The sequence below is a fragment of the Hippoglossus stenolepis genome, chromosome 8 (genome assembly GCF_022539355.2).
Source record: "Hippoglossus stenolepis isolate QCI-W04-F060 chromosome 8, HSTE1.2, whole genome shotgun sequence".
In the NCBI taxonomy this organism is placed as follows: Eukaryota; Metazoa; Chordata; class Actinopteri; order Pleuronectiformes; family Pleuronectidae; genus Hippoglossus; species Hippoglossus stenolepis.
In genome coordinates, this window is record NC_061490.1 from 17,429,565 (window position 1) to 17,444,390 (window position 14,826).

At 44.4% G+C, this 14,826-nt stretch overlaps 1 protein-coding gene across 1 annotated transcript in view; it reads left to right on the top strand.

Annotated features, from left to right (window-relative positions):
* Positions 1-63: 63 nt before the first annotated feature.
* Positions 64-14,826, top strand: part of LOC118113150 (glutamate receptor ionotropic, NMDA 2D) — a gene marked incomplete at its 5' end in the record, with an annotated part of 31,593 nt that continues 16,830 nt past the window's right edge. The window contains 7 exons of the mRNA XM_035162564.2: positions 64-360; positions 3,624-3,952; positions 5,067-5,181; positions 11,027-11,232; positions 11,841-12,009; positions 13,640-13,793; positions 14,259-14,384. Coding sequence (XP_035018455.2) covers positions 64-360; positions 3,624-3,952; positions 5,067-5,181; positions 11,027-11,232; positions 11,841-12,009; positions 13,640-13,793; positions 14,259-14,384 — 1,396 coding nt within the window. The remainder of the gene's footprint in view (positions 361-3,623; positions 3,953-5,066; positions 5,182-11,026; positions 11,233-11,840; positions 12,010-13,639; positions 13,794-14,258; positions 14,385-14,826) is intronic.

A 14,826-nucleotide genomic window follows, 5' to 3' on the forward strand; every position in this document is an offset into this window, starting at 1 on the left:
GTATCGTAGCTGCAGTTTAGACACGGTAGAACTTCAGGGGATGAATTTCACTTTTTATTTTAACCACATCTGCTGCTCTCTTCCCCAAATCAGGAATCAGGTTCCATCTTTCTCCAGTTCAGCTCCTCTACTACCCTCCAATTAGAGGTCATCTTTGAGGTGCTGGAGGAGTACGATTGGACCGCCTTTTCCGTGGTGTGCACACGTCACCACGGCTACCAGGATTTCCTGTCCGTGGTGGAGGGCCTGACGGACGGCTCGTTCATCGGCTGGGAGAAGAAGAGTGTGGTGATCCTGAACGTGACCGACGACCCTGGGGGGGCACGCACGCGCAGGCTGCTGAAGGAGAACGAGGCGCAGGTGAGACAGGGGGGAGGGAAGGGGGGAAAGGGGGGGAGGAAAGGGGAGGAAGTGCTGCGAGTGTCATTGGGGGCCCCCTTTCTGACAGGTGGCTTCCCAGCTTTTTCCTTCCTTCTTCGTCTCTCCCTCACCCCCTCCGCATCTCTCTCTCCCCTCTCTCCTCTATCCCTCTGTTCTTCTCTCCCCCCTCCCATCTGCCAAGGCACAAACTGTTCAATGGTACAAGGGAACCACAAGTCAATCTGATCTGCTGGCTGGTTGTCATGTGGCATTGTGTGAGGAGTTGCTGAGTTCAAAGTCCTAAACAAGTGAAACCACTTACAGTTTTCCCATTGATTCCCGTAAGTAGCTTTAAGGTTCTGGGGAAAAAAATCCCAATCCTCACTGTCAGACGCTGTCGTATACACTATATATTCCGTGTCACCTCTCCATTGTGGATCCTTAATATGATGTTTATTATGACTCAACTATTTATAGCTGGGATATTTCTATCTTCTGCTTTATTTTACACAGACCCTCCCCCCCCAAACAAAAACATTTCTTTGGGTTTGAACAATATTTGGCGGCACAGCAACAGTTTGTATCAAACACACCACTGACCGGCCACTGCAAGGAAATGAACATGGTTTACAAACTCCCGCCTTTGGAGAATTTGAACCTGAATCACCTGAATCTACTTCACGATTCAATTTTGGTTGATTTTTTTTGGAGTACAAAGAGAAACGAAAGCCTAAAAAAAACTCTTAAACTTCAAATTGATTCATTAACCTCGACCAGAATGACTTGTGGTTTTGGTTTGTACCTCTGGTGTGTTCCATTCCTCCACACTGTATGCCTGCTCCCTCTTCTTCCCCCACTACCTCGCTCGTTCTTCCCTTCCTTTCCTTACTCATTCCAAACTTCCCCTCCCACTGCCCTTGCTCTTCAGTCTCACCACACTGTCCCACCACACTCAGCCCCCGACCTTTCCTTTTCTAACCCTATGATGTTCCCTTGAACCTCTTCACCACCATCTTTGACCCCACAATCCCTCCTGTTCAATTTTTCACTCATCCCACTTGTTTCTTACGCTTACTCCCCTCCCTCCTTTCCTCCCTCTGCCTCCCCTCCAACGGTTTCTTTGCCTGGAGACAAGCTCACTCTCCTCTGCTGCTTTGCTTTTCACCTCTGTCTCTGTACAGCTCTCTTTCACTCCTTCAGTCCATTCGTCCATCCCTCTGGCCGCATGTCTTCCCCGGGCTACGGACTCGGCTCTCCACTGGCTCAGTTTAGTCTGGGTCTCAATGTCATCGCTAATGTCCCAGCATGGGCACTGCAGCTCTGCGTGTGTGTGTGAGTGTGTGTGTGTGTTTTTGTGTGTACATGTGCACTGGATTCCTTTGACTCCACTCGGCTAGTGTCACTGTTAATATAACATACTCCCTGCAGCGCGTTGCCTATACGCAGTGCTTGAATTTCTAACGCTCTTGCTTTTCACAACAACCCCCTACTTCTTTTAGCTAGTCTCTGCAGAGCTAATAAATGCTTGTGATTGCTTAGTGATGTTTACATTACATGCTCTCTCTCTCTCTCTCTCTCTGCAACATGGTGCTCGTCTTCTACATTGTGGACGACCTGATGCCGCGGTCCGGGTCAATTTCTACTCAAATCTCTCACTGTCTTTCCTTTGCTCCATTCCTCTTCCAGCTTCTGCCTTGTCAGTATTTCTTCTGCTCTCTTTCTCTCTGTTGTGTGTTCCTCTCTTTCTTCATTTCCCGTCTTTAGATATCGTGTGTGTCTGTTTATAACCGATTCTCTCCTTCCCTTCTTAATTCAGTCCCCCTCTCTGTCTGTCGCTCTGTTTCCCCCCCGCTCCTTCCACCTCCTCCTCCTCCTCCTCCCCCTCCTCCTCCTCCTCCTCCTCCTGTCACTCTCATTCCCTGCCTAATTCACTGGAGGTTTATTGGCATACAGGCAGGATTGTTTTGCCAAGCCATTACAGTTCAAAATTCAATGAAGACGCAATTCTCAAAATGTGCTTTCAGTCTGTTTCCCCGACTCCCTCCTCCTCTTCCTCCATGAAAGACTTGTCTTCCTCTTTTTTGTCCTTCGACTCCCCTTTGTCTTGATTCCTCTCCCAGTCATCTCCTATGTATTTCTTTTATTTCAAACACTCTTTCCTCTCGGGTATTTGTCAGCATTTAACCTCATGCCCGCGCTTTTCCATCTTTTCCCTCAGTTCAGCTCCATCCTCTTCTTGTTGATCCCTTCCTTCTTTTTCCATTTCCCCCCTAACCCCTTAAAACCCCTCTTTGGTCAAGCTCTTAGCCCCCCCTCCCCACCACCCATCCTTAGCTCAGCACTTGCTGCAGAGAGCTCATCCACTGTCAAGGCTTTGTCTTTCTATGTTGCATTCTCTCTCTTTAATGTTTTCCCTCCGTTTCTCTCCCGCCTCACTCCATCATCTTCCCTTCTTTAGAAAAGAAAAAATCTCTTTTCTCTTCAGGCTCTGATTTCACCAAAATGTGTCATCCTTTGCTTTTCTTTTTCGATCCTCCCTCTTCCTCTCCGTTCTCCAAGGGGTGACTCTTCTGTTTTCCCATCTCTGATTACTTCCCTCCATTCGCTTGTGTTACCCTCTCTGTCTCCTGTTGTCTCCAGGTCTTTTCTCCACCCTGCTTTTAATAACACATATCACAGTTTAACCTCTTCCCCCCTTGTTTTCCCTCAGGTGTGTTTGGTCTTTATCCGCCCCCACATCCCAATGCGTCCCCACTCTCCCACTCCATTTCTGCGCTCTACCACTTGTTTCGTTTTCCCTTTCAACGTTTTACTCCTATTTTCATTATTCATTACTGTGACTTGTTTCATCAGGCCCCAGCTCATTAAGCACTGACCCCCATTGCTTGTGCACCTCCTGGTTAGCGCATATCACATACAAATATGCATTTCTCCCCCTTTCCCGTGTGTCTGCCTCTCTCTCTCTATCTCCGAATCATATGCCCAACTCCCATGAACCTAATCACATCAGCTTACAGCTACTCTACCTCTTCACTTACCTCTCCCAGCATCCTTGTCTTTTCTTAACACTGCCTTTTCTATCCAGCCCCCCCCACCTCCCTCTCAGGTGCACCTATGCTCCAGCTCTATCTTTCTCCCCTTACTTCTTCCACCCTCTGTCTCTCTCCATGTCTCCCCTGTCCCCCCCTTATCTCACTAGCGTGTGTGTGTGTGTGTGTCTCCCCTCGTCCCTGTTCTCTCCCTGCCTTCCTACTGTCCTCCAGGTACGTTTGCTGTACTGCTCCCAGGAGGAGGCCGAGCTGGTGTTCAAAGCTGCCTGGGCCGCCGGTCAGGCCGGAGCCTCGCACATGTGGTTTGCCGTGGGGCCAGCTCTCTCAGGTCTAGGGATGGAGAACCTGCCGCGGGCTGTGTTCGCCGTGCGGCCTCAGGGCTGGAGGGACGAGCCGCGCCGTAGGATTGCTCGCGGTGTGTCCGTGCTGACTCACGGGGCAGTGGCCATGCGCAAGGATTACGGAACAACGGGTGGGCCAAACTTTGTCACCAACTGCATGACGGATGCCAATCAGACTCAGAGAGTGCGGGGCAGGATGAGGTGAGACTGACATCAGGGTAAAAGGGAAAATGTGAAAGGCAGAATGTGAGAAGGAAAGGAAGATAAATATTAGGCTGGGAGTAAGTGCAAGGCAGTTGGCAGACTCCAGACAGAATATGTGGAAAAGGAAGAAAAAGGAATGAACGCCAGAATGAGCTGGCAGATATATGGGTGTAGTTGGTGGATTCAGAGTCAGAGAGCAGGGGGATGTCAGAATTTGGAGCTGGCTATCATCCATGCAAAATAGATGTTGTTGCATGTAGTTGTGAGTTGGCTAAATTATCCCAGCATCTGTAGCAAGCGGACCATGTCTTATGTATATTAATGAGCTGCAGGTTTTAATATATTCCTTGTAGGCTGTGCAAACAGAGCAGCACACTCTAACAGGTAGCTCAAGTGCTTCTGGTTATCATGGCAGTTCATTTTCAACACCAGTCATTTTCGCTCTGCATACACACATTACATTATATGGAGAGACGAGTGGAAGTTTGGTCAAGATGAAATCGAGCTGAACAGGCATATTGATTTTTTAATTATTTTTTTTAATGAAACAGAGCACAAACAATGTGGCGATTAAAGGGAAATGATTAATGGATTCTTCTTTCAGAACACATCTCATTTCCATTTTTTTTTTTTTGCACTGCTACCTGCTGTTCACTGTCTGCAACTACAAGCTGTTGTTCCATCTGACGTATTTCTGTGATGTAAAAAACAGAAAAAATCTTTCAGATATTGTGTTTTGAAGCCAGCAAGATGACATGAGGAGGCAATTAGAAGGTCTGTCCTGGGTGATTATCAGACAAACTATAGAGCTCGCAGCTGATTCGAGTGCTGCAGTGGTTTCACTTCAAAGATCCTGACATTTCCGTGCATCTGATCATTTGTCTCTAGATTGGATTTACAGACAAGCCCTGACTGACACCATAGAAATGTTGTGATGTAGTTTCAAGGAGGAAGGAGAACAGGGCAGACTTTCTGTTCGCATCAAAACCAGTGTTCTACTTTTTCCTCTTCTTCTCCAGCAATGCATTTAGTTAATTAAGTTATATTAAGTGTTTTCTGTCATTTATTTACTGCCTGCTCTCTCTTTTGCTTCCGCCCCGTTGCCATGCAGGTATTTCAGCAACATCACACTTGGCGGTCGAGACTACTCCTTCAGCATTGATGGTTACCTGTCGAACCCCTTCCTGGATGTCATTTCCTGGACACCTGGACGGGGATGGGAAGATGTAAGGACATGACATCAGTTCTCTGAATCTGTGCTGAGTCTCGTGATCCGCTTGATTGCATGTTATTTTGTTGTCTCCATTAACTGTTTGAATCCTGACACTTGCGAGATGCTGCTCGGAGCAAGCGAGGAATAAAAGCGCCAAGCAACTGAACCCGACACAGTTTTTTTATGCTGATTCGAGCAGTGTTCTTGGGTCTTAATCTCTCCAAGCGAGCTGGAGGAGCAGATCTGTGCTGCATTGGCAACAAGAATATTTAAATCTGACAGCGAGGATCGGCAGGTCACATGGGTTTTATGATCATGTAAAGTTCACTGTGGCTATTGGTGCCTGAGGCAGAGGAGAGGAGCTGGCTGCTGACCATTTGACCGTGCTTTGTGTGCTCCTGCTGTGCTTGTTCACTTTCTGCTGCTCCTCTGCTGTTACTCGGTTAAAGCACATTCGCTCAATACCACACACACACACACACACACACACACACACACACACACACACACACACACACACACACACACACACACACACACACACACACACACACACACACACACACACACACACAAACAACACACACGCTGCACACATTTCCAGCTAAAATGTGAAGAATGGCTGTTTTTTTTTGGTTCATCATTTATTAAAAATCTAAAACGCTGGGGCTTTGGACTGTTGATCCGACAAAACAAACAATGTGCCAGTCGCCATTGGTTGCGGGAATTGTGATGGAATCCATCGACCAATATAAGAAAAGTTTCAGACAATTACGTCTGTCCAATTGCACCTCATAGGAAGCTGGTTGCTGTAATCTTACCTCCTTGAAACATGAAGGGCAAAATCCACAGCTCTAGTTTTGTGCAAGAAGTTAATCTGAATATTATATGAGATTTTAACAGTCATAGTTATCCAACTCAAGTGGTTTTGTTCCAAAGTAACTGTCTATTTTCTGTGAAATTCCCTCTTTGTGTTTCCCTGGACAGCATTTCCTTGCTGAGATGCAGCAGAGGGAGAGTAACACAGAGCTTTAAAACCCACTCGATTTTACTAACTGACATTGTCGAATCTGCATGTGAGTTGAGGCGGAATGTTGGATTGTATTTCACCACGGAACAAGGACTGTCTTCTCTCACCTCTCGGCCAGTAATGAATAGAAATGAAACTAATCATTAGCTGCAGCAACAGCCCCGTAGTCATACACTTCCACTCATGCATTTAATTCTTCCTCATTTTTTCGAAAACAGTGTTTTGTTGTTGTTCTAATCAGGAGTTGCTGATTCCTTCTCATTTCTTGCCTGGGTTGCCTTCGTCTTTGCTGTCAAATTAAACGCGGATTTAAATAGAGATGAAGAAATCTGGGTGTCATTGCCATCTGGTTGTAGCCTCACCATTGTTTTTGGTGTTCGAGTGTCTTGTCTACACAACTGTATGAGCAGCTACAAAGACCCAGCACCCCTGGCATGTCATGCATATTCTATAAAGCTGTGGTTTGTTCACAAATCCTCAAAACGAAGCCTTGTCACCTGTTGTAGATGCTTCTCCCTTTAATACAGCGGGATTTTCACCCTTGTCAGTGTCAGAAGAGAGAGAGAGCGATGCTCATTTTCATCAGCACCGCACGGTACATGTGCACAGACACACAGCGCTCTCAGAACATATGCTCCGCAACTGCACATTATCACAAACACCGCACAAATACAAATACCAATGCCTACACACGCTTCTGCACACACACACACACACACACACACACACACACACACACACACACACACACACACACACGCGCGCGCACACACACATGGGTGGTTCTCAGCCTCCTGCTGGTTTTAACAGCCCACCAGAGTCCAGTCTCAGCGTGTTGTAACATGCTGACTCCTGCCATATCCCTCAAATCCCTTTCAATTAGAAGGTCCTACGCAGGTCCTTCGACTCTGTGCAAACCCAGGGTACAAAACACGCCCACACACGCACACACACACACACACACTCTCATACACTCACATGCTTAGAGCTTCCTCACAGACGCCCATATGTATCTACACGCTTCTTGCATAAACCCTATTCCACACGCATACACACCCACCCACGATGAGGAGAACATGCCTGTATCTGCCTATTATGCACATCCATGCTGTTGGCTCTCCCTGAATATTTAATGCTCTCTGTTCAAGACTGCAGCATTACCTAGAGCCCGGGAGCGCATACCCATCTTGCTTTACTGGAGCACTGCAGACGAGTATTGAAGGTTGTCCTGCATTAGCATGGCTCGTTCCTGCGCACAGAGCTTGATGTTCCAGGTTACTATCAGAAGTCAATGAACATTTATTACCATCATCGACAGCTGCTAAAGGATATTGTTTCAGGTCTAAGTGGTTCCCAGTCCTCACACTTACGTCCCAAGATATTCTAGGAACTTGTAAAGTGGGAAGTGGTTGACATTGACAGGTTTTTTTTGTGCATGCACTTGTCTGGTTATCTGTTTTATACAAGCTGCTTTCAGGTATGCACTGAACGTTCTCCTGATATTTTCCGGAGGGGCCCGTAGGTAAGAACGCATGGGAGTCAGTTGCTCCTGACATTTTCTGGAGCTGCCAGCCCCCTAGTAAAATCTCTGGAAAATGTCAGAGTGAGGCCAAGTGCAAATGCAGCGTGTAAATGTCCAGGAAATTCACAGCGAGCGAGCGGGCGTATCACTTACGTTTCATCTGATGGACACAAAGCTGAAAAAAGTATCTCAGGGAAAGAGTTGCCATACGAGTAGAAGACACCAGCGAAGATGTCTACTTGGAAAGAGAAAAAGAGATTGAAGAGCTTTTGGTGATAAGGGCAGATTCTGGTGTCTATGTGCTTTAAACAAAAACATGGAATTTATATGTCACTTCCTGCCTCTGGCCTGTTCCTGTTGTTGTGAACGTGTCTAATTTGGACAATCTCCTGCTGGGCTCTTCATACTCTATATGAATATGTCTGAAAATGGCTTGAGAGTAGAGTGATCTTTTGCTGTGTGTGTTCCCTCGAGTGGGTTTTGATTGAATGTGTGTTGTGGAGCTGCGGTCAGAGCTGTGTTCTCTGCCAGCACTTAGAAGTTGCAGGAAGCTGCCAAACTTACTTTACTATGTGTGCCTAAGTTTACTGTATATCTCCCTGTATTTCTGTGTAGGTGTGCATGAGTATACAGTATGTATGCACACTTTCTTTTTGCGTACATCACCTCAGTGGCACCTGTCACGACTGTTAGACGTGACTTTTATCAGGCGATCGTGCCAAGATGTGTCAAGTTTCACACAAAAAAAAAAAAAAGAGACTCTGAATCTTCCTAGGTGTGGTTCTGCCTTGTGCTGCTTTCAAAAGTCTGAATATCCCAGGCACAAACACCCAACACATCCAGAGTGCATATAAACAATGCAAAGAAACTGGGAAAACAATGCTGCAGCCAAAGGGAGGCTTGACGGACATTTTCAGGTCAACAGTGGACACAGAGCACTGAGGTCTCACACCATCATCCAAGGACAGGTTTTAAAAATCAAACTGAAGTGGCATCTGTTGCAATGTGTCTGCTCTGTGTTCGTTATACAATGTGCAAATGTCTCTTAAAAAAATTGAATTTGACCAGTGTGCTGGAAAAAAAAACTTCCAGGTTGCCACTAAAACACCTCCGTCACCACAAATCCCCCAAGTGTGTGCGTCTGTGAGCCACTCGCTCTCATACGACTCAAAGCCGATAGTCTATATGTACGCTGGAGTAATTTAATTTGATGTATAAATTGACACTAAAGTAAATGACTTGTAGGAACGTATGTGGATAAGCACCGCAGCCTCATTAATCAGTGAAGCCTTTTTACATGCACATATTTGTCAGGTAATTGCTCCCATTACACATAACAATGAATGTTAGGGCTTGGTGTTTTAAAATTAAGTGAGTGGGCACACTGTTAGTACTGATTTTATATCTTCACTGTGTATTTGCAATGATGCGAAAATACTAAATAAACAAATAATAATTATAAACGTTAGACACTGTATTTGAGGCTTTAAGAAAAACTGTTAATCTCCCGTTTTTAGCTGATTTGGCAACACCATCACTATCTGTACCTTAACATATTCATAAATACCATTTCTAATTTAAAGTAATTAGTAGCATTATTAATTTCAAATATGTATTTATTCAAACGATCTTAAAATGTGCACATAAATACTGTGAAGCCTCCACTAATGCTAACTCCTGGCTTCATTTGTGTGACCGACGTAGAAATCGGGAGGAAATTCTTTTAACTACAGAATCATGATCATTGTGCTTCAACCAAAACAATTTAAACCCAAAATTGAGTATTTTTTATGTACATTTCCTCCCTCCGGACAGTTCGGACACATTTATGGAATCATAAAACTAACTTTAAAGATGTAACCCGCTGCTGGACAACGGATATTAAATTAAGTTTGATATTTCTGTCTATCTGTAAGCGACTTTACAAAGTAAGGGAGTGCTGGCATCTTCCTCACATCCATATTTTGTTTGATTTATTTTCTTACACTTCTATATAAAGAAAGCATCCAATATAATTAAAATGTGTCACTTGATAAATCACATATACACAAATATAAATGTAGTAACTATAAGCGATCCTTAATTATATTTGAAAATTATATATTGAACTAATCTACACTACAAAACGATCAAAAACTTGAATGTATGATCCCAGAATGAGATTATTGTGCGATAGACTCTGTGTGACCTTGTCCCCTGGTTGTATGATGTATATGCTGTGTTGGCCTCGAACTGGTATTGTTGAATTTGTTGGTAAAAAGTTAAGAAGAAAAAAAAAAAAGAAACAGACTCTCGCATGGATGTATTGAGCAATCCCTATAGATTTTAACGGCTGCCATTATCAGTCCAGTAACTAGGTCTTTTAATACAGCCATAGTTCAAAGTCATATCAACCATCTTCCTTCTAACTTTCCTGTATGACGTCTAACACATTGACCCACAAAATGTTATGTCAAGTAACTCAAACATAATCTTTCCAATCTGCTGAGGTAATCATATTACTGTAAACAGGTTATCGCCTCATAGTGAATAGACAGACTTTCCAACAGAGGGTTACTGGAGGACACTGAGAGTCAAAACACAACATTTCACTAAACACACAGCAATGGTAAATGGACTGTAATAATATAACACTTTTCTAGTCTTATTTACCACTAATAGCTCTTGACAGTACAAGTCACATTCACCCATTTATACAGCACTTTTATGCGCAGTGCTTTTTTAAAAATCACATTTATACACTGCGGGCAGAGCCATCAGGGACGATGTGGGGGTTCAGTCTCTTGCCCAAGGACATTTGGGCACACAGACTGGAGGCGCCCGCATGGTTTCTAACCATGCAGCGACCTTTTGGGTTAGCGGTGATTAGTGGACGACACGCTCTTCCTCCTGAGCCACAGCTGCTCCAGCATTCCTCGAAGAACAACGACACACAACATACATTTATTTCCATGGTGGTCCTGTCTGCACCAAACCTTAATAAAAAAAAATGTTTTGCTACATAAAAGACCTGAATACCAAGTTTAACAAGCATTATGTAAATGACACATTTTTTACAACAAATACAAAGTACCTCTCCCTCCTCCTCATATTTTTACAATATCTTGAGACACGGCAAATGTGGGATGACTTGGGTTTTTTGTTGATCCTTGCTTTGTGTTCATTAGTGTTGTAGAGACCTGGTTTTGCTTATCATCATAGAGAAAAACAGTATCCTTTCAATAAAAAAAAAAGAAAATAATGATTGTTGTTAATATTAAGCTCTACTACGCCCCTCTCTAATGTTTCTCTCTCCTGTTCCCCCAGGTAGGCTGGTGGGAGAACGGCGTGCTGAGGCTCCGATACCCGGCCTGGTCCCGCTACGGGCCGTTCCTTAAACCACCTGATGATGCCCAGCACCTGCGTGTTGTCACTCTGGAGGAAAGGCCATTTGTCATCGTGGAGCTGGCGGACCCTGCGTCGGGGACCTGCATCCGTGACTCAGTGCCCTGCAGACGACCTCTCAATGCCAGGTTTGAATTCACTTAAGATTAGTTTTAGGTTGAAATGTATAATTATGCATTTGATGTCACTAACTACACATGAAAAAAAAATCCCGGAACACTATTGTAGGAAAGTAATAATAAGAAGAAAGTAGCTTCTCTTCTTTATTTACCGCTGTAATGAATGGAGTTCCAGAGCTCTCATGATGCCGTCCAATGGAGGTGACATCAATCACCTATCAAAACTGTGGCCTCTTCACTCCCCTGACCATGATCAATAACAGACTCCTCTCCAGAGGATCAGTGGAATGACTCAGGGGTCTGAATCAGATATGACCATAGTGGAGCTTTAAGGTTCATCAGCCTCCGAAGGGATGACGGCACCTGTCTTCTACTGCTCGATCAAACCTGTCACCGAGGGCTCGGCCACAACCCTCCCTGTTTGTGACCATATCCTCCTGAGTTCCTCCTTTTCCTTTTCCTTTTTCCTTTGTTTCATTTTCCTTCTATTTCATTTTGGAATTCATCCAATTTTGAAATGCACTGTTACAATTCAATAAGGATGAGTTTTGTATAGGCTTTTTGTTTGACAGTTTTATTTGTTTCCTTTACAATCCCCCTCTTTTAACTCTTTCCAGTGCCATCCATGAGGGCGTGGCTCCCATGAAGCAGTGCTGCAAAGGCTTCTGCATTGACATCCTCAAGAGACTGGCCAAGATTGTTGGCTTCACCTATGACCTTTACCTAGTGACCAATGGGAAACATGGGAAGAAAATTGATGGAGTTTGGAACGGCATGATTGGAGAGGCAAGTCTTAGTGTGTGTGTGCGTGTGTGTGCTTATCTGCCCTTATGACAAAGTGTTCTCAATGTGGAAGGGCGTGTGTCTGTGTGTGTGGGTTTATATTTGTGCCTCTGCATACTTTATGTTACATTTTCAGCCAACAAGTGGCACAGTGACATTCCTCCTGCACCCATGCGCCTGTGTTCTGGGTGAATGTGCATCACATCAATTGCTGTGAGAGTTATGGCCACTTAATCACTGCTATTACAGTACAGTACACAAACATATCCTGTAATAGAACCTTTACACATTTAGATTGAAGCATGAGCCATGCAGTTGTAGTGGAAAAATTAACTAAGTGTGGTTGAAAACTATTTTGTAGTTGAAAAGTAAGTTTCTGCAGATCTGTCTAAAGACTTTTATGACCTGAACTGTTTGTGACCTGAAACCTATATAACATGTCTAAATACTTTTATGACCTGAAACCTTTATGACCTTTTTATCACTTATTTACTCTCCAAAGAACTGAATGTATGTCTCCAAAGGATGTAAATCAGTTCCCTGTGTTTAGATTCCTCTCTCAAACTGCGCCTACAGAACCAGTCTGAACTGGCTCAGAGAGACAGCCTTAGTTCTCCTATATAAGATCCTTGCATTTGACTGTCCTGCATCTTCACTCTGAGATCCCTGTGACTCTCTGTGTTGATCCTTTCTGCAGAAAGCCCCTATTAAAATACACAAAGACAAATTTGGTGTTCCAGCCTCTTGTATTTCCAGATTTCCATCACACAGTGAACACATAGTCTCCTGCAAACACATCCCTACAGTGTCTTTATCTGCAGAGACACTCTTTGAGACACGCTAACAGCACACACGCTGGCTGACACCCCTGGCTAGTTGCGATTAGTCCTTGATATTTTCTTGGCAATACTCACTGAGGTTCATGATCCCCCATCAAGAAAAGACACAACCTGCTGGCAGAAAAATAAAAAAACAAGCACAAACACACACGGACAGAAAGAACCGACACACATGCTCACACACATACTGCGGTCGATATGGGGGCTGCTGTTTCATTGAAGCTACACGCTGTTTCTATCTTGGTCTCGGAGGGAACTAGCCGAACACCAGTTGTCACGGGCTCCAGAACAGTTCCCCTGCACTCTCCCGTGTGATCATTTATATTAATCTAATTTGACATGTAAAAGTCCAAGTAAATTTTGTTTTCCCAAACTAATGTCGGCCTTTTGATCAGCCTGCCATTCTTTGATCAGGTAATCCAGGGACTTGGCAAAGTTGAGAGGGTGCTTTGCTTTCCGCTCCGCTTCATTTTTCTGCTGATTTGCTCTGAAGAGTGGATGTGCCATGTCTAATGTAGATTAACATTTCACTTGTACAATCAGCCGACACAGCGGTTTCCAGGTTTTTTCTACACGGTGGCACGGGGATGAAGGGCCCAAGAGACGTTCACTGTTTGTACAGGACTGTATCCTTGGCTTCTATCATCCAAGGTTGTACGAAGGGTCAGGGTGCAGAAATTTCACTGTCTCACCTGCAGGAAACAAATCTCTCTGGACTGTTGAGGACACTCTTTGTCTCCCCATAACCTCCACAGGAATTACCGTTGATTCGATTTCTCTGTTGTCCCCTTCAGGTGGTTTACAAGCGAGCGGACATGGCTATTGGCTCGCTGACTATCAATGAGGAGCGGTCGGAGGTTGTGGATTTTTCAGTCCCTTTTGTGGAGACGGGGATCAGTGTCATGGTCTCCCGTAGCAACGGAACCGTATCACCATCAGCTTTCTTAGGTAAGAGGCTCTGTTTACGGGAGGCAGGCTAAGTGGCGTGCAGGACCTAATCTAATTGAAAAGCGTTGAGTTTGCATAAAACACCTCGGCGTTTGGCTGCTGGTCTTTACATTTAAATTAGCCGTTACTTTTTCTTAGCTGCCTGTGTCTTCACAACTTATAGTTTCACTCTGTCAGCAGTCTCAAGGCTCCAGCGGGAGAGCAGTGTTATTGGCCTATAGACTGCAGTGAGATGATTGTAAAATAGAAACACAGCGTTTATGGACTTATGGAGAATACTGTACTGTACGTTTGCCCTAATGGTCACCTTTTTCACAGGACATATATATGTCTACTTTATACACTTGAAACATTCTTGTCCATTCTATTGATAAGAATAATACTATTTTAATAAAACAATGTATTAATAATGTAATACCAAACAGTTAATTAAGTAATTATACGCTTTTTTGTTTTCTTTTAAAGAGCCCTACAGCCCAGCAGTGTGGGTGATGATGTTCGTCATGTGCCTGACTGTGGTCGCTGTGACAGTCTTTATTTTTGAGTTCTTCAGCCCTGTGGGCTACAACCGCAGTCTCCAGAATGGCAAGAGTGAGTGATGGGTCTAAGCTGTTTCTCCAAGCATGAAACATGGCTCTGCCTGCGCTGTGGAGCCATTGCCACATGGACCAAATGGACACTGAACACACTCCTGGAATGTGGTTAAGAAAATTAATTGTCAAGTTTTCTGTTTCATTGAAGTTTGTTTTCTTAGTGTCAGTTACATTCAAAATGAAGCGATGGTCAGGCTTGAGTCTCTGACTGTGAGTGGGGCAAATAGTATGTTGAACTGCGTCCAAGTCTTCTTGATATTGAAGCAGCTATTTATTATTCAACAGCATCGTTTGTACCCCTGTGATATTCAGCACCCCTGATGCCAATATTCAGCCTGACTCGCCTCTTTTACTGCATGATTGCTGTGCTCTACATAATTTTAGCCTTCTGTCATCCTCTCATATATCCCTCTTTTTCACTCTCATCTCTCCCCTTCCTT